The sequence below is a fragment of the Amblyomma americanum genome, chromosome 2 (assembly GCF_052857255.1).
Source record: "Amblyomma americanum isolate KBUSLIRL-KWMA chromosome 2, ASM5285725v1, whole genome shotgun sequence".
Lineage (NCBI taxonomy): Eukaryota > Metazoa > Arthropoda > Arachnida > Ixodida > Ixodidae > Amblyomma > Amblyomma americanum.
Window position 1 is genome coordinate 16,309,601 of NC_135498.1, and position 18,660 is coordinate 16,328,260.

General features: G+C 44.6%; 1 protein-coding gene across 2 annotated transcripts in view; it reads left to right on the forward strand.

Annotated features, from left to right (window-relative positions):
* The first annotated feature begins 210 nt into the window (after positions 1-210).
* Positions 211-18,660, forward strand: part of LOC144120670 (tyrosine-protein phosphatase non-receptor type 11-like) — a 33,706-nt gene continuing 15,256 nt past the window's right edge. Inside the window, exons 1-12 of one of the 2 annotated variants that reach the window (XM_077653305.1) lie at positions 211-368; positions 4,651-4,782; positions 6,136-6,330; positions 7,066-7,228; positions 7,340-7,567; positions 8,980-9,076; positions 9,169-9,248; positions 10,293-10,445; positions 10,623-10,754; positions 12,308-12,459; positions 14,428-14,495; positions 15,138-15,289. In XM_077653305.1, the coding sequence (XP_077509431.1) occupies positions 355-368; positions 4,651-4,782; positions 6,136-6,330; positions 7,066-7,228; positions 7,340-7,567; positions 8,980-9,076; positions 9,169-9,248; positions 10,293-10,445; positions 10,623-10,754; positions 12,308-12,459; positions 14,428-14,495; positions 15,138-15,289 (1,566 nt within the window). In that variant the 5' untranslated portion in view covers positions 211-354. Of the gene's footprint in view, positions 369-4,633; positions 4,783-6,135; positions 6,331-7,065; positions 7,229-7,339; positions 7,568-8,979; positions 9,077-9,168; positions 9,249-10,292; positions 10,446-10,622; positions 10,755-12,307; positions 12,460-14,427; positions 14,496-15,137; positions 15,290-18,660 lie in introns of those variants that run through there. The other variant, XM_077653304.1, reaches the window with a different exon arrangement.

The window sequence follows — 18,660 nt, forward strand, 5'->3', positions numbered from 1 at the left end:
AGACTTTCCGTTAACGGCTGTAACAGAGTTACTTTGCTAAAGTACTCTACGTTGCTGCCGACGAGCAGTTTTGTCTGGAAAAAACATGGTCATCTCCCTGGCGTCGTTGCACGTTCGAAGCTCTGGGTTTCGTTTTCTCGAGAATTCCCTTGTCCCCCTTGCCCATGCTTCGATGTTTTACCTCGCCAGGTGGCGTGTTGCGGCCGCAGCCAAGAAAAGACAAAATGAACGCCATTAAAGTGGGGGGTGCTAAATGATGGTGCTTCGTGAAGCCCAGATTGACCGCAAAACGAGAATTACCGCCGATCCGATCGAAGGTTCAGAACCGCTCTGATTAGGCAGCTCGGTCCAATCATGTCGGCACGAAGGCAAGTACCTTTCACTCAACCGCTTGCCGGCAGTTCCTTTTTTTTTTTTCTTTTTAAGACTTGCGACGTGCATTGGGATTTCATTCAGGACACTTGCTCCCACTGGGGGAGAGAGAAAAGAAAAAGAAGCTTTTCATTCGACGTCTTCCTTTTTATCACCACTGAGTTGTAGCAGTTTAGCCGCGCACTGTACGCTGGTTAAACATGATTCGTGTCAGAGAGGCGCTATTCCGGGTGAAAGGAAGATGACGCGTTGTGAAGATAACTTGTGATCCAAAATTGCTTCCCCCCTTTTCCAAAGATCTTTTGGTCACGAACGCTCCGAAATACTTTGGAGATACTACTATTGTTCAGTTTTTGATTTTGTGCACCCTGGACGTGATACTAGGTGCGGATCGGGGTCGCGTTATGAGCGACGAACCATTGTCTTGTTTTTGTTTTCCTGGAGTCCGCATATCGCACTTTTCGCAGCGCAGCTCGTAAAGCGTTTCCGTAGGTCAGCAAGACCCAGAACTAAAAAAGGTCACGAGCATTAAGGTTTGTCCTAACGTCGGCCTGCTCACTGTAGTTGCGTTAAGTAGTCGTGTGCTCCGATTGCACAATTTCAGGATTTGTGGTGCGCAAGCGATGGCCTCCAGGGAGCACTTGGAAACCACTTTCGATTTAATGCAGAAAAAAAAAAAACAACTACGCGGTCTGTAGCTTCCGGTAGTGTTGAACAGTTTCCTCGGTTGATGAAACTTAGAAAATTTGATGACTTCGTCCTAAACATTGGTCACCGGCTTTGGCTCTAGTGGTTTTTGGCAGCGGCATTCATTGAGCGCTGTTAAAAGGATATATTCAATACATTTTCAAGCACAGGCTATTCGTTTCGTATTAGGGCCTTACCTGATCTTTTGACTGCTACATCGTTTGCTCAGAAATATGCTGTAGAGCGCTGTCCTAACTCGTTTCGCTTATGATCTTATGATCAGTAGCCGTTGTTTGAACCAAGGGCATGTGAATAACGTCGTGAAGGAGGAATGATTGAAAGATATTGTTAGCAGTGTTTATCATGTTTGCATGTTTTTGTTTTATATTGAGCCGAGTTTTATGCGAAGGAAGATAGTTGTGCTTTCATTTTTTTCATTAAAGTCCTGTGCATACTTTTTTCATTTGCGGTTGTAAAGAAAGGGTTGCTGCAGTCTTTCAGTTTCATGCTAACACAACTTTGCATTTTTGTGCTGTCTACCGTGTTATAATTATTGCGGGAGGTGCAAGGTTCGATCCCCAGTGCCGCCGGGCACCTACCGGTGATACAATGGGTACAAGCTTCCCCTGGCCTGGTGCTCGGCTTACTCAGGTTGAAATGCTTGGGAAATGGGTCTTTGACCCCACCTTGAGCAAACGAAAATACCTTGTGCCATGGCGTTCTTTGGCCGCAGATACCCTTGCGCCATAAAACATTCACTATCATCATGTTATAATTATGGCAGTTGTATTCATCCTAGAGTGGCCATTGTACTAGAGGGATCTGGTCGTCACCCTCTTCATAGCCACTGACCGTAAAGGAAATACAATAGTTAAACGCTGCTGATGCAGTCTTAACGCTGATCACGAGAAACATTTTATTCAGTAAAAAGCTTTTCACCCCTCGAACTGGGAGGGACCCTTAGTTTAGGGCTCCAACGACCTTAGCTGTTTGCTACGTTTGATAAACCAGCTGTCTTTGGTCCTCTAGGCTTGAGCTGATCAGCATGGCCTCTCACTGCTCATGTTTTGGGTTTGGGATTTTTGGGGCTGCCTGCATGCTTTGGCAAGCCCACGTAGTGTGATACAGTGTGAGACGTTCCCTTTATAGCGGGCATGTGCGTGGGTATAATGTGGGGTCTTAAGGTAATTTTCTTCTCAATCCCAAATGGTTGCAACAGCAAGAATATAGTTTCTTTTTAGCACATCTTTTTGCATTTGTTGCCAGCAAGACTTTATAACTGAGTCATACTTTGCTGTGTAAAAAAGCATTTGGAAGTTCTTGATTTGTGGACCACCATTTGGAAACTTTTCTGTGGAATGAAGAGAGCTCACTCAGTTATGCTTGTTTGCTGCAATTGATTTGGCTCAGACCAATGTTGGAATGCCATTTTTTGTATGAGTGATTTTAGAGATACTAATTTGAAATAGGTAAATGTTAGTACGCCAAGTTTCAAACCCAAAGCCTGTGATTTTTGGAGCAATAGGAAAAACATTCTGCTGCAGAGCACTTCCTTAGCCCTGCAAACTAAGCACGACTCATGTCACTTTTAGGATTTGTAATAAATTCATTATTCTTGAACATTGCCCAAGTTGATGAATGTTGTGAGGTGTGATATGACACCATTTCCCCGCATTGTGTTGTGTCCTTGTCATAAATGCTGTAAGAGACGGTTGTGAGCAAATGTTGGAAGCACTGTTCTATGCTCAGATCATCACATCTTACACACTGACTGGCTTTCTGTGAAGCTTGTGAAACATCCCTTCAGTTATGCTTACATGATTTCTGTACATACAGAACTTGTGCCCGTAATAATGCCTGCAGACACTACTAGAAGCACATTCACTGAGTAGTTTTACCCATATAGGTATAGCAGATGCAGGCGGATGTGCATATTCTGGCTGCTGTGAAAGTAATTGATACTGCATTTTGTCTTGTTATGTTAGCCTTGAGTCAAATGATATTGTTTATTAAGAAAGTATTTATTATGCTAAAAAGGAGGCTCATTATCGACTGAGCTTCTTTAAATTGCTGCTACTATGAATAATGGAATGGCTAAAAGCATATGTAATTGACTTAGACAACCCTATCCCTACTAGTGAAGAATACTGCTTACACACCAAGATGAAGTTGTTAGGCAGTGGCTAGTTTATTAGCTACATTTTGTGCAAATGACTTGTTACGATGGTTTAGTGGTCGTTCGGTTGCTGAGCCCAAAGTCGCACCCAAAGCCCAAAGTGCCAACCGCAGTGGCCACATTCGGAGTTAAAAAGCAAAAGCACCTGTGTGCTGTGCTATGCCAGTGCCCGTTAAAGAACCACAGGTGGCCTAAATTAATCCGGAGCCCTCCACTATGACATCCTCCATAGCCCACATTTCGCTTCAGGACATTAAACCCCCACATGCTTTTATTTCAAAGCAGCATTGTCATTGTACGACTTTATGGAACAGTTTATATGGTTTCCTCTGTTCCACTCCGCTCGAAGATAGGCATAAAGTGTAATCATATTTTGTGGGCTTTTCCTGACTGTGGATACCACATTATTCACAAATGTTTTGCTAGAGCAGTTGTCATAGCCCACATGTCATAAGCTAGCATCTAATTATCAAGGGACCTCCTTCTGTGTGACATGCTGTACACATCGACTTCATACAGAAATAAAGACTGATTCTGATTCTAAAATAAAAAAGGCCCTGTTTATTGTGAAGTCAAACGTTTAATATTCACAGTGAATCTTTAGTGACAGTGTTGGAAATGCTGTAAAAATATTTCAAACTCAACATTTCAGTCTCTGGTCTGCTGCCTTTTACATACTCTGTGTCACAAACAGAAGTAGTTAAGAGCAGTACGTAATTTTTGCTGTGAGGCTTGAATAGTAGCTCTGATAAAATTAAAACAGCGTCTTTTTAATGTGTTGCATACTTGTAAAGGTCAAATACCTATACGAATGTGGCCAGCGATGCAACTACTCTTTCTAATAAACAGTCTGAATGCCTAGGTAACGACCCAAGTATGGGCCAAGATTGCTGAATTATTATTTATGGTAACTCTGTGTTCTTTCAACATGAAAAATTTATGGCAGGTCACACAGAGGCTGCCATGTGGACTGCATGGGCAAAGCCACTGAAGTGTGCTGCCATCTTATCAGGGATTCTATTGTTTGGCCATTTTACTCATAATACACGTGAACTACGGCTAAAGCGTGATGTTAATTTTCTTGTATGGCAAAAAGCACTGTGCGTTTATGCCACAGCCATGTACCCCAATGCTTGGCTGTATGGCAAGAACGCATATCAAGTGACATTACACTGCCAGACTTCACTTCTTGCAGTTTTGCGGAGTTCTCTTTGCCAGTTTAAAGCTTAGATTCCTTATTCAACCTGCACAGTACATAAAAATTTCTCAATGTAAAGCCAGATTATTATATTATGCCATGACCTTGTACTGCTATGTGGCCAGTTGATGGTCCCTTTGGACACGACGACTTCCACTTATTATTGGCTGCCTTCGTTGGTCTCAAACTGCCCTTATTATATGTTTGTTTTACTTAGCCATGGGCGATGGTTCCACCCCAACTTGTCTGGCTTGGAGGCAGAGCAGATCCTATTGGACCAGGGCTGCGATGGAAGCTTCCTGGCACGGCCCAGCAAGTCCAAGAAAGGGGACTTCACACTTTCTGTGAGGTAAGGATTGTCCACTTGCTTGTTTACTTGCAGCTTTTTTCTTGACATAGGAGTGTAGCAAACTGGCATGCAGATGAATCAGTGGCACCAACATGTGTGGCAACATGTTTGGTCATGGTGATAGGCAAAGCTAATAGAATTTACGTGGGCTTGACAGTTATGACACTTAAAAAGTTTGTTTTGCTTTTGTTTGTTTTTCTTCTGTCCTGATTGGCAAACTACTCAGTGTATCCATCTCGAGACATGCTGACTAGCATTTGTCTGCTCTGCATATTCAAGCGTGGATATGACCAGGTGCTCCGAGATGTAAAGTGATAAATTTTGGTACTTATTTGTTGGGAAACTAGTATGCTTGCATGGTATTCAAAGCATGTTGTTGTTTTTTTTTTGCGTAAGGAAGTTGAGGTTGCAGCAGCTGTCTCTTTTACAGCAAGCTGAGAAAACTTTCCTGTAAATTAAGGCCCAGGCACAAAGCAGTGGTTTTTTTGTGACTTTTAACGTATTGGCTACTGGCATTGCCAGAGGCGAAATTCCGGTGCCTGGAGCAAAATGCGTTGGAAGACATATATCTGCCGATTACAGATCTCAGGTATACAAGGTAGCGATACAGGTTTTGCTGTATTGGTTCACATACATTCAGTAACACTCCGTCCTCCTCTTTTTCAATGCCAGTGTTGGGGTTCGTATGAGTGGCAATACTCGTTCATGCTGTGATCAAGTCTGGTTTCTACTCAATTCTATCAGATGGTAGTGATTTCTTGATGCTTTTCTTGTGCACCTTAATATTCCGTGACGCTTTGGTGCAGTTCTTTGCACTGTTCACATTATTTTAACATTAAATATGCATTCTGCCAAACTGTTCAGAGTGTGTGGGCTTGCTTGGAGTAATGAACTCTGAGGGCGCTCATCAATGCACTGCCTGTTTGTGCCAGCCCAAATGCATCGTCAGCTTCTGCTTATGCATATGTCATTCTCGTTAACCCTCATTTCCAGTTCAATTTTGGGGTCATCGACTTCTTGAGCAGTGCATCGCTGCTTTGAAGAATACTGCCTACGTTACTGTGTAGTGAAGTGCCACTGGTTTTGTTGACAGGCACTGTACGCTGCGAAGTCATCACCAGCCTGTTTATGTCCACTGGATGACAGAGGCCTCTCCCGCTGACCTCTGGTTAACCCTTTGCTGCACGAGTTTCAGCAACCTTATCCTTGCAGACTTTCTAACCTCATCTGACCGCTTAACTCACTGCCACCCCCTGCTGTGTACATTCTCTTGAAATGCACTGCTGGATATCGGTCATGACGATCAGCATTTTATGCCATGCTTACTGATATGCACTGTCATTTTCTGTGCAGGAGGAACGGGGTGGTGACACACATTAAGATTCGCAACACGGGCGATTACTATGACCTGTACGGAGGTGAGAACTTTGCCACCCTGGCCGAACTGGTCCAGTACTACATGGAGAACCAGGACCAGCTGAAAGAGCGCAACGGCGAAATCATTGAGCTTAAATACCCACTCATCTGCGCTGACCCCACCACGGAGAGGCGAGTGCTGTTGTGTTGTAGTGTTGAAGGAGATGTCTTCAAAATAATAATGTGGGGGTATGGGAAAGGACACTGACCTCAACTTGCAAAACATTTTGCACAGTGTCAAGTTCCCCGAGATTTCAAGGTCACAGAGTTAAAACTGTGAAGTTTTTGCGAAGGCTTATTCTTTCTTCGATTTTTTTTGTGTGTGTTTTCTTGGGAGTGCTTGCATGATAAATATTTTAACAAAATGGCCATGAAAATCCTCAAATTTTGATCATATCTCTTTACACAGGCTTCAGTATGAGCAATTTGTGGCATCGTTGTATTCAGTGCATGTGCCTCTGTTTGTGCACTAGCTTCAAAATTCATACATGAAGCTCAATATTGCTTTAAATTGTGTGCATATCAAGTGGTAGGCTTTGTTTTTTTTTCTTTTCTCTTCTAAATACAGGTTATTTTGTGTGTGTGGGTTCGGACATTTCAGAAATGTGAAACTGACATGAAGCCTTCTTCATATCACTTCAGGGCTTGTATGGCACTGACTTTGGCTAGCTTACATCAAGAAATCAGGGAAAGGGAACAGCTGCTGAAACTCGAGATCAAACTCGGGTGCATCGAATAGCCACAAATGTTGTCTTGCTGTGCTCCAGTTCAGCTGGCAGGCAAGCCATTTTTGGATGCAGTGAAACAGTGAAATGTGGCAGTTTTCACGTGGTCATGGCTTAAATAGCTAGCATTGACCGGTTCCAGATGGTTTCACGGCCCACTAGTGGCAAAGGAGGCAGAAAGACTACTGCTGGAGAAAGGGAAGAATGGCAGCTTTCTGGTCCGTGAGAGTCGGAGCAAGCCAGGTGACTACGTCCTCTCTGTGCGCACCGAGGACAAGGTGACGCACTTCATTGTGCGATGCCAGGTGAGGCTACTTGTGCCCTGTGCGCATCTTCTGTCCAGTGTCACTGGCCATACATCTCCACTCTACTCTACTGCTTTGCATCACAACCGAGTCATTCCTTCTTGCTGACAGGATGGCAAGTTCGACGCGTGCGGTGGAGAGAAATTTGACAGCCTGAGCGAGCTCGTTGATTTCTACCGCAAGAACCCCATGGTGGAGACAACGGGCACAGTGGTGCACCTCAAGCAGCCGTTCAATGCCACCCGCATCAAAGCGTCGACCATTGAGAATCGCGTCAAGCAGCTGTCCAAGGAAAATGGTCAAAACAGTGGCAAGGCCGGCTTTTGGGAGGAGTTTGAGGTCAGCCTCCTCTTACTTGGTTTCCTGTCTTTCGGCCTTGGTGGCGCTGTAGCCTGCACAGAGCCGACCAGTCAGGATCAGGATAGGAATAGATTCTATTTTTCTGGCATTGCCTTTGCAGCCATTGCAAAGTGTAAAAGAAAAGTGTAAAAGTAAAGGCTGTTTGCTGATGAGATAGTCGTATAGAAAGAGTCACTCTTGTCTAAAACTTGTGAATGGGGCTTTGCAGAGTAGAGAAAATGACACGCAGCTTCAAATGCTTAGTTGCAAGAATAAGTCTAGTCTCCTAAACTCATAGGCTTTTCAAATTTTTTTTTTCTTGTACTATTACTGCACAATGCTAAGATCAGATATGTGCATTTCAATTTTGCATGCTTACTGACAGTGCAGGGTCACAGGTATACACCAAGCAGGATTTCATAGTGACGCCTGCACATAGGTGTCAGTTTATTGAAAGGTTTATCCCATTATATTTACAGGATAGTAAAACTTTTTCAGTTTCTAGTTGGTTCATTGTTTGAGCATTTTTGTGCGGTTTTATTACACTGCTGTAATTGAGTAAAGTAGGGGAAAGCTGTTGGCCGCTTTAAGCGAAAAAGCATCAGTACACATAACAGCAAGCTACTATATGTTTGACTTCATTAAACTGAACTGTGTTTGGAATTGAATGAAAATTGACTTGGTTAGATTGCTGTGGGGAATGAAATTAAAAAACAGAAAGCTATGTTGTAACAACCTGTGCGCGCCTACCATGAGCTAAGGTTAATGATACTAATCTCACTGCTGATCGAGAAGGCAAACCGCCTGTTGGAAAAAGTGAAAAGGTAGTTATGAAGACTGCCACTGCTTCGTCAAACTACTTGTCGACACAAAACCAGTGTCTCTTTTCATAATACACTCACTATCAGGAGATGCAATTAAGAGAGCATAAACGCTAATAAGGTAGAGCTAACAGTTTATGAAAGAAGAAAAGCATGGGGCGTCTAACAAGAGCCAGGTCGTGTTTAGTGATTTGTGGCTACTTGTTGGTATACACTGACAGTAACAAATTTCATCACAGGATGTCACTTCATCTAGTCTTGTGCGAATTTTTGTGCCAAAGTATAATTAGAATTCCTCATTAAACCAGTAACGTAAAGTTTGATCTTGTTCTTATGTGACAAAATCTGTTCATTTCAACTGTAACCTCAGCAATTCATTATGGGCACTTTTAGGTCTTTCAATATGTAAAATGAATATACTAAACTAGAACTTAAACTTCTACTGCCTTGTGAAAGAAAATCCATATTTTCCTTAATCTCATGTAGTAGTTATCATTTCATGAGCTATTCTTTATTTAATTCTTGTGAAGTTGTGAAACTGTGTGCATGGGCAGGCAGGCATTCACTGAATATCTCAACATTTCTATGCAGCATTTGCAACAACAAGAGTGCAAGAATCTCTACAGCAGGAAAGATGGACAGAGGCCCGAGAACAGGGCCAAAAACCGGTACAAGAACATACTGCCATGTAAGTGCTGTTCCTGTGGATATTTTTGCGCAATTTCAATGCACTTCTCCGGTTCAACTCACTTTCTGCTTGTCTGCCTTTGCCCCTTGCAGTCGATGCTACACGAGTGCACCTGAAAGATGTGGACCCTGACCAACCGTTCTCAGACTACATCAATGCAAACTACATTAAGGTCAGTAGTACATAAAGGGTAGGTTGATGGGCCTCAGTTAGTATCACTGGTAACTCTCTGCTGCCAGCAATCCAGAGCAAAGTCGTCGCTGTGTGGTAATGTGATTTGGATTTGTGCCTTTTAGCATCATGCTCACTATGCTAGAGCAGAGAGGCTTGAATGTGCAATTCATCTGCAGTTGTCCAGGTTAACAAACATGCCGGTTCTGCATACTTTCATGGAAATGGCTGAACTACAGCCCCCTTGTCGTTCATGAGACATGACTTGGAGACTGCTGGGCGTCTGGCAAGCAGTGTTATCCAGAAAGAATTTTTCCTTAAATATACACACGCAAGAGAAGCTGAGAAATTTAACGCACAGTATGTGTAGCCTTTTATTGTTTCCCTCAACTTTCGCCTCCAGCTTCTCGCAGCCTGTGCCGCTAAGAGCATCGCCCCATTTTCCAAGGCAGTTAAACCGGCCACGGCCATGGTTTCCAGGGCTACTTGCAGTTCACATATTTCACAGTTTTAGCCCTTTTCAGTTTTTAGTGCCACAACAGTGTGTGCCAGCAGTGACTTTCTGTCGCAACACCAGCAGCAGTGTCATGTCATGATGATGTGATAGGAGAGCCCATAAGATAGGTTCTATGCACCATGTAGAACCGTGTAGCCTGACAGGTGTTTATGGCAGCGTGGTCTGTTCGCTGGATGTGACAACTTGCCAAGTTCGACAAAGGGTATAGAGCTGACTTAAAGAGACTGACAACTGAGTTTTAAGGACCCAGTTTTTTTGTTTTTGTTTTTTTGAGTGCAGGAGGAACTGTGAAATTCTGTGACGGCTTTGTTTGGAATGGTGTAGAATATTTTTACCAGGGATTTTTTGATCAGTGGGTACACTAGTTCTTATGTATCCCAATGCTGGAAGCAATGATCAGTGAGCATGAAAGCAATTGCACACCAGCAAAGGTAACAAACTAAAAACTAATATTGCCCTATCCACCAGACGGTAATTATGGTTGCTTGCCTTTGCATGATGCCATTTGTGTGGTGCTTGTCCCTGCAGGTGGATGATGACACCATTTTCGACGGCCACAACAAAGTGTACATAGCCACGCAGGGCTGCCTGCAGAACACCATCAGCGACTTCTGGTCTATGGTGTGGCAGGGAAAGACGAGGGTCATCGTCATGACCACCAAGGAGGTCGAAAGAGGGAAAGTGAGTTACGCGATTGTGAATATGCAATTGTGGATGCAGAATACTTGCTTCAAAGTGATGGAAAGTTCTGCATGATGCATGCGTAGTGAAGTGTGAATGTTGCCCATTACTGTCTGCACGAGGTGGTGGTGACTTCCTTGGTGCTGTCTTACATGAACACCTCCTCTTGCCCCACAGCCCAAATGTGTGCGCTACTGGCCAGATGAGGGTCAGACAAAAGAGTACGGGAAGTACCGCCTACAGCATATCTCCGAATCGTCCAATGCAGACTACACACTGAGGGAGTTCACCATGTCGAAAAATGGTGAGGTGAGTTGTTACAAGCGAAAGTGCACAGCTGGCTTAAAGTATGTACTGTGGGCCATTCCCCTCAAGAGGAAAGTGTACAACAGCATAATCTTACCGGTACTCACCTACGGGGCAGAAACGTGGAGGCTAACGAAAAGAGTTTAGCTTAAGTTAAGGACAACGCAGCGAGCCATGGAAAGAAAAATGATAGGTGTAACGTTAAGAGATCGGAAGCGGGCAGAGTGGGTGAGGGAACAAACACGGGTTAATGACATCCTAGTCGAAATCAAGAGAAAGAAATGGGCTTGGGCAGGGCATGTAATGCGAGGGCAAGATAACCGCTGGTCCTTAAGGGTAACGGAGTGGATTCCAAGAGAAAGTAAGCGTAGCAGGGGGCGGCAGAAGGTTAGGTGGACGGATGAGATTAAGAAGTTTGCAGGCAAAGGGTGGATGCAGCTGGCAAAGGATAGGGTTAATTGGAGAGACATGGGAGAGGCCTTTGCCCTGCAGTGGGTGTAGTAAGGCTGATGATGATGATGATGATGATGATGATGTAAATCAACGCCACAGATTGGGGATGATTACTAGGGGTTCTCGCTTAGACTTGCTAAGATTTCAAAGAGGATAGAACAGAAATTGTGCCCCAGAAAAATGTGGTTTGAAGATGGTTTTGTGAAGGTTGTGCCTTGAAAGGTTGACATTGTTGAGAAATCGAGTGGTTAGCTACATCATTTTAGACCTCTCAGTGAAAATTGATTAGATTGGATTGGATCACCAAGCTGAAAAGATTGTGCCTTAACAGCATTTGGTGCTGCCGCAGCCTTTGGATGTATGAATAGAGTTAACAGGACACGAGTTGGAGGCATTGCTCAGCTACGCCTAGTGCTTGCTCTAACCTCATTACCTCGAAATTGGAGGGGTATTGGCAATTTTTACACGCATTTTTGAGCATGCTGAGAATAAAAATTATGCGTGCTGGCTTATAGTCTATGGTACCAAATAACCAGAATACCATGCTGATGCACGCAATATATGAGTTGAAAACATTACAAATCCAGTTTTTTGTTTTTTAAGGAAAGAAAAATAAGCTAGTCCATGCCAGATTTTAAGTCACGTAATTTGCTTCTGAGGGATTTTTTGGGGGGGCTTACGAAATAACACTTCAGCAGGCTGCCAACTTGTAATGAGAAGCTGCTGCTGTCTTGCAGAAACCTGCGAACACAGTTTCTTCACAGGCCAAAGATAGCTGGTTATAAGATAGCTCCCTGAGATAGGCCTGAGATATCTCACTTGCATAACAGCTTTAGCACCCCTGTTGGGAACTAAAGGGCACAACTTTTGATGTCGCCAGTGGAAGTAGGTGATTCGGTATATTAGGAGCATTTTGCATACTTGAATGAATTGTCCAATGGACACTACCAGCATGTATGTCACAGCATGTGACTGCACCTATAAAATGGTGCGTTATGTTCAGTTGGCCAGCTACTGCTGGTGCTTAAAGGGTCCTCCACATTTACGGTGGCATTTGGTGATGGAACTGTGGGTGCATAGTACTACTGCCCTTTTGCGTGCAGAACGAGACGAGGAGTGTCTACCATTACCACTTCACTGCCTGGCCTGACCACGGAGTGCCATCCGACCCCGGCTGCGTGCTCAACTTCCTGCATGATGTGAACCAGCGGCAGGAATCCATACCAGACTCTGGGCCCATCGTGGTGCATTGCAGGTAGGTTTGTGTGCGGAGAAAGTCGTGCTGTGAGGTTTCGGCGATACCCCTCTTGTGTGTCCTCTTCTTGTGTCCAGTGTCATGCATTGTTTTATCATAGTGTTCTCAAATCTGCATTAACTAACCCTACTGCCAAAGTTAGATGTTTTTGATCCTGAATGGCGGGAAACTGATTGTGAGTTAAACTCCTGAAGCAAAACTGCTCACTGGCATTGGCTCCTTGTGAAAGTATCGCAGTGCAAACAATTTGAGCTTCTCACACTGTCATGGCACTACATACTGGCATTATATGGGGGGGGGGGTAATGTCAAAGGGCTAAACACAGATGAAAAAACAATGTTAGAATGCCTTTCCTGCACATTCTTTTGATGTGGCTATGAGAGGGTGCTGCATTGAGGCTTATAAATGCGAGCACATAACTTCAGAAGTCAGCACACAGCCACCGGAATTTGCACCAAGCACAGAGGACACGGCAAACTTTGCGAGTTGGCATGGTGTGCCACAAGGTGGCCTCAGTCGTTACCCCATTGAGAGATTTTAAAAAAAAATGCAGAGGCTGTGTTGCACAGGCACCATGTAGTTTGGTGTCGTATTGCAGTCTCTGCATTAGCAAGCATCGTCTTGGATTTTTTTAGCCTTGCCTGACACATGATGCAGCAATTTCTTAGTTCTTCAGAGGCCGTAATGAATGTTTTGTTATTCGCAACCAGCTTTCTACAATGCTTACTCTTAAACACAAGTGCATTGAAAACTGTGCAGGTGCTTTTGCGGGGCTTCTTTTCCTTTTTTTTTTTTTACAGTCTAACCTCGTTACAGTGAATACGAATATTACGAATTATTGGCTCTATCGAACTGTTCCTAAATATTTTCAACAAACTTGTATTTCTTACTACATATATCAAACGCGGTTTGCCATAGAACGGATATATCGTACTGCCGAGCGCCAGTCTGTGCCCGGTCAGATGGCAGGTTGCAGGCTTTGCTTTGCCTCACTACACGTGTGGCTGGTGGTGGAGCGGCAAGCGTTCGCTCCATGGTTCATGCTTACCTCGCTTTGCCAACTGCGCCACAGAAGATATAGCAGCGAGAATAGCTGGTAGGCAGTCGGTGCCCTTTTGCACCTGTTGCACCCGACGACAGTAGCACCCCGGAACCAGGGACACTGTCGTTGTTGCAGCTTTCCAGCACCCATTCTTTGTCCACGTCGACTGTCACGGAGCGGAGGTGGTGAAAACGGCGATAGCGTTTGCCCTGCCGTCCGATTTTTTACGCAACACCGCTGTAATGCGAGGAAGCCACCCTAGCTGGCATTTAATCTGCCGCCGCCGTGTGCTGCGGCACTATGCTTCGAAGCCAACTTAACCAACTTTTGCTGCTCAATTTTTTGCGGCCTCCACGATCATCACAGCGAGCAGCTTTGAAATGGTGCTAAAATTGCGGAAATAGTCTTTCCCAGTTGTCTTCTCCATCGCGAGTTTTTTTGGTGACATATTGAAAATTTAAAATTAATTTTTGTGGAAAGGAAATGGCACAGTATCTGTCTCACATACCAGCCACACTGAGGGATAAGGGAAGGGATAAAGGAGGGAGTGAAAGAAGAAAGGAAGGAAGAGGTGCCGTAGTGGAGGAAATATTTTCCACCACCTGGAAATCTTTAACATGCACTGACATCGCACAGCACATTATATTATGAATTTCAGCTATATCGAACTATTTATGATTTTTTACCAGTTTGTTATAATGAGGTTTCACTGTATAAGACAGTTCGCATAAAGTGAGCATATTTGTCTTCTCAGTATTGTTATTGGTGGACTGCTCTATATTTTACTGACAATGGCATGCAAGGTGAAAGTGATTTTCACACATCGCTATCGTGTAATATGTGATGCTAGAAACTTAAGCAGAGAACAAATGAAGTTGAATAACTGATGCATGTGATCTGCTGACATATTCTTCTTGCGTTTGCAGTGCTGGCATAGGCCGGACAGGCACGTTTATCGTCATCGACATGATTGTGGACTTGATCAAAAAGCAAGGTGAGGTCACCCCTTTTCAAAAATTTCTTGCTGGCTTTAAAGGATTTTAAAAATGCGCCGCAAAAAACTGCTGGGGCACTGGTTTGCCCTTTATAAGTCCCTATTTTCGTAGATGTGTCTGGCCACTACCTGTCTCAGCTGTCTGGTCTCCTGATTGCTTTGATACTTTTCTAAGTACTATTTCATACCGTAGTTAATGTAAGCACCTGGCCAAGGGACACTTGTACTCATTAGAAAATTAAGTCGTCTCCGAGCAACACTGGGATATGAACCAAGTATCTCGGGAAAACAAGGCACGTGTTCTGCTTGTAGGCAATGACTAGGATCAACTGAGCAGCAAAAGAAGTAGCCCTTGGTTTCTTGAAACAAAATCCCTCATTGAAAAATATTAGTTCTCAAGAAGGGTATTGCATTCTTTTACTCTTGTTGGAAAGTAACTGATTTTGAAGCATTTAGTCTTTGCAAATATTGAAGCAGATGAATGTTCATGCTAGCAGTGGCAAAACATAATTTTTTAAAACATTATTAAAGAGGCATCAAGCTATTTCATAGGGATCGCCAGCATTATTTAATTGCATTGAACCTGTCAGACATGAGGCACTGAAACTGCTCTTGCCCGGTGCCCATTGTTTCCACTTGCAGGACTGAGCTGCGAGATAGACATCCAAAGAACTATCCAGATGGTGCGCATGCAGCGGTCTGGCATGGTGCAGACCGAAGCCCAGTACAAGTTTGTCTACTTGGCTGTCGAGCACTACATTGAGACCCTGCAGCAGCGAATGCAAGCTGAACAGGTCCGGTCACCCTGCCGTTATCCGCTCTGCGGCGCAGTGTCGGAGGTCTCCTTGAGGAACGAGGCACTTCATTGCATAGCTAAACAAGCACATAAAACATGGTTATCTTTGTACAAAAATTTTAAACCTTTGTGTGCCATTTTAACTGTTAGCATGTGCTTTTTCGTTGTTACATTCAGCATGAAAACAATTGTTTTAAAATAGGGGTGTGCATATATTCAAAATTTTGAATAGAATCAAATATATTTGATATTCGGTTCGCATTCATATCCAGAAATTTTTCGATATTCGCCGGCGCTCGTATACCGTGCTGATTCCTCTGAACTTATCACAATATCTGGGCAAATTACATGACGATCAAGTTTAAAGTGCCAGGAAAACAATGCAAATGTGTCCAGTTCGCTTTTTTCTCCAGCGTTTATCGCGTGGACTGATCGTAATCGGACACTGCTAGGCTTGGCCTCGTGTGAAATAAATTCCTACATACAAGTGTGACACTTGATGTGAACAAGATGGCCAACCACCCGCTTCGAACAATCACGAGAAATTGCGCTGTTTTTTTCTTTGGTCTCTCCATAATGTTTTACATACATAAAGCCTACACCCATGGCATTAGTAGTCCTCTCGGCTTCATAACTCTCCCAGTGTGAGCTATGCCATCTCGTTTTGGTTAGCTATGACATGTGGGAAAGCCCACTTGAAAATATTTGCATAAGGCTCCCGGAGCAGTGAGTCGAGGTGCCACAACAAGGGAAGCGATAGTGTACAAATCCCACCTATTGCATGGTGCATTGTAACTCGCACACCTCTTAAAGGGACAGAACACTGAATTTTAAGGACCCAATTTTTTCTGGCACAACGGAAAGCTTGCTGTCCAAGGTGCTGTATTCCGCAACAGTTTCTTGGAAATGCTGCAGGAAATTTTTACCGAGAATTTTTAAATCTGTGCATGCGCCCGTTTTTATGTATCCTGATGCTGGAAACCGCGATCAACGAGTGCGATGGTGATTGCACATCAGAAAAAGTGCTCTACCAAAAACTAATATAAATCTCACCCACCAGACAGTAATAAGATATTTTTAGTATGTACCGTATTTACTCGAATGTAACGCGACCACGATTGTAACGCGAGGGTCGACTTTTCGGGTGTGAAAAGGGGACCCTGATCCAGCCCATTTCAAGACTGCCATTGAGGAAGCCATGTCATCGTTACGATTCTCATGTAACATTCATTGTTAACCGCTGTTCTTGCGCCCACTCCTCATGTAATGTCCCGTCAGGGACCCTTGAGGTTCAAATAAATAAATAAAAAACTAATTGTAACGCAAGGGTAGACTTCGGGCGTGCGACAGAAAAACCAAAAGAACCTGAATGTGACGCGAGGAACCGACATCGCACAGTTCTGAGGGTCAAAGACAACTTTATTGAAATACAAGCCAAACAGGCATTCCTATACACTCTCATCCTCACGGCAGTTGTCGCCGTCACTGCCATCATCACAGCTTGACTCTTTTTTTGTCACTAGCTGCCTCCCACAGCAGGTCGTCCTCGCTTCCGTCTAGAGCATTTGAAATTGAGCATTTCTTAAATGCGCGGTAGCCCAAATCATGAGGCAGCCCGTACCAGGCTGCTGAAACCCAGTGGGCAACGGTAGACGCGCTTGGGCATTTCAGCCTACCTGCAGGTGTTGTTGATTCGCTTTCATTCCACTCCCAGTATAATTGTCGCAAGCGATCCTTGAAGAGCTTGTTCATGCAAACGTCCAAACGTAGAATGCAAATGGAGAATGGAGGTCATGCCACTTGGTATAACAAGATGCGTTCGGTCACGCTGTAGCTTTTGTTTGACGCCGGGTGTCAGGTGCCCTCGGAAAGAGTCCGGAACCAATATTTTTCCGTGACAGCGCACGATAACGTCTTTCGGGAAAGTTTCCTTCTGGATCGTCTTCCGGCGAAAAATGATGAATAGAGGGAGTTTGCGGCCGTCAGCCAAACATGCCAGCATAACGGTAATCCGATTTTTTTCGTTGCCTGTGCTTCTAAGGCGAACTTCATGCTCACCAGACTTATGCACTGTTCTGGACATAGGCATGTCCAGATACACGGGGGTCTGGTCGGCATTGCCGATATGTCCTAGTGGCATGTTGGTAGAGCGACGAAGATCAATGACGTAGTGCTGGAACTCTCGAAGTTTTGATTCGAAGTACCCGGGCAGCTTCTGGCTAATAGAACTCGTGCGTCGAAGGGAGAACCCGGCCCTTCGCATAAACTTCTGCACCCAGCCTCGTGATGCCTTAAACTGGTTTTGGGTCAAACCCGTGTCCCGCGCAAGCTCCTGTGCTTTGCACTGAAGCATTTCAATGCTTACTCTAAGTAGTCGGGAACGTTGCTCGCTAATGAACTCTGCAAGGCGACGCTCCAACTCCGGGAAGCGGCCTTTCCTGGTCCCCCGAAAGCCTTTTCGCAGGCTGTTGCAGTTAAACAATTCCTCGCGATGTCTCCTCCATCCCCTGATCGTCGATTCGTTGACGTCCAGACGTCTTGCAGCCACTGAATTTCCCACTTTCTCAGCAAGCAGAATAGCGTTGCGCTTGAAGCCAGCTGTATATACTGAGCGCGTGAGCACGCCATTCCACTTGAGGACAACTCGACCGTTTTATGGGGATAGGCCTAAGGCTCGAAGCACGGAACGCACAACTACACGCACTGGCACCAAACACGAGAAAGATCGAACAAAGCGCGCTGCTCCATGCCCTGCTGCCTGTTAGTCACATGGCCACGTTTTTGCATCAGTTGCAAGGATTAACAGACAGATGGCGGTGGGCTCGCTCGCTCCTTTGCTGGCGTCTTGGCGGCGATTGCGAGCGCTCGGTGCCTCCGAGATGGCTGTTTCATTTTGCGGTCACAGAGGCCACACAACCTCACTACAGGTTGCAAGAATTCGTCAGGAGGTGGCGCCCTCTCATCGCGCCAGTGACTCTAGCTGGCGTCGACTCTTGTTGGCTTGTTCTCACTGGCGTCATTTTTTGTGTGTGTGTGTGTTTGCGATTAGGTTGCCGCTTTGTCCTAGTAGTTGTGACCTGTGGCTCGTATACTGGTTGACCGGCGAGTTGGAGTGCGTGATTTCGAATGACCAGTACGATCAACGCACACGTTTGACACATGAAATGATTTTAATAGTGTGTGTTTGGTGCTCTTCATAGCGTTCTTAAACCTAGTATTCGATTATAACGCGGGGGGTGACATTTTCTTTCTACTTTCGGTAAAAAAAACTCGCGTTACATTCGAGTAAATACGGTAGAGTAGTGTCCATTTCTGTGTCCTCACACAGAGTTGTTACAGCTTAGTGATTTACGCTTCATCGACGAAAGT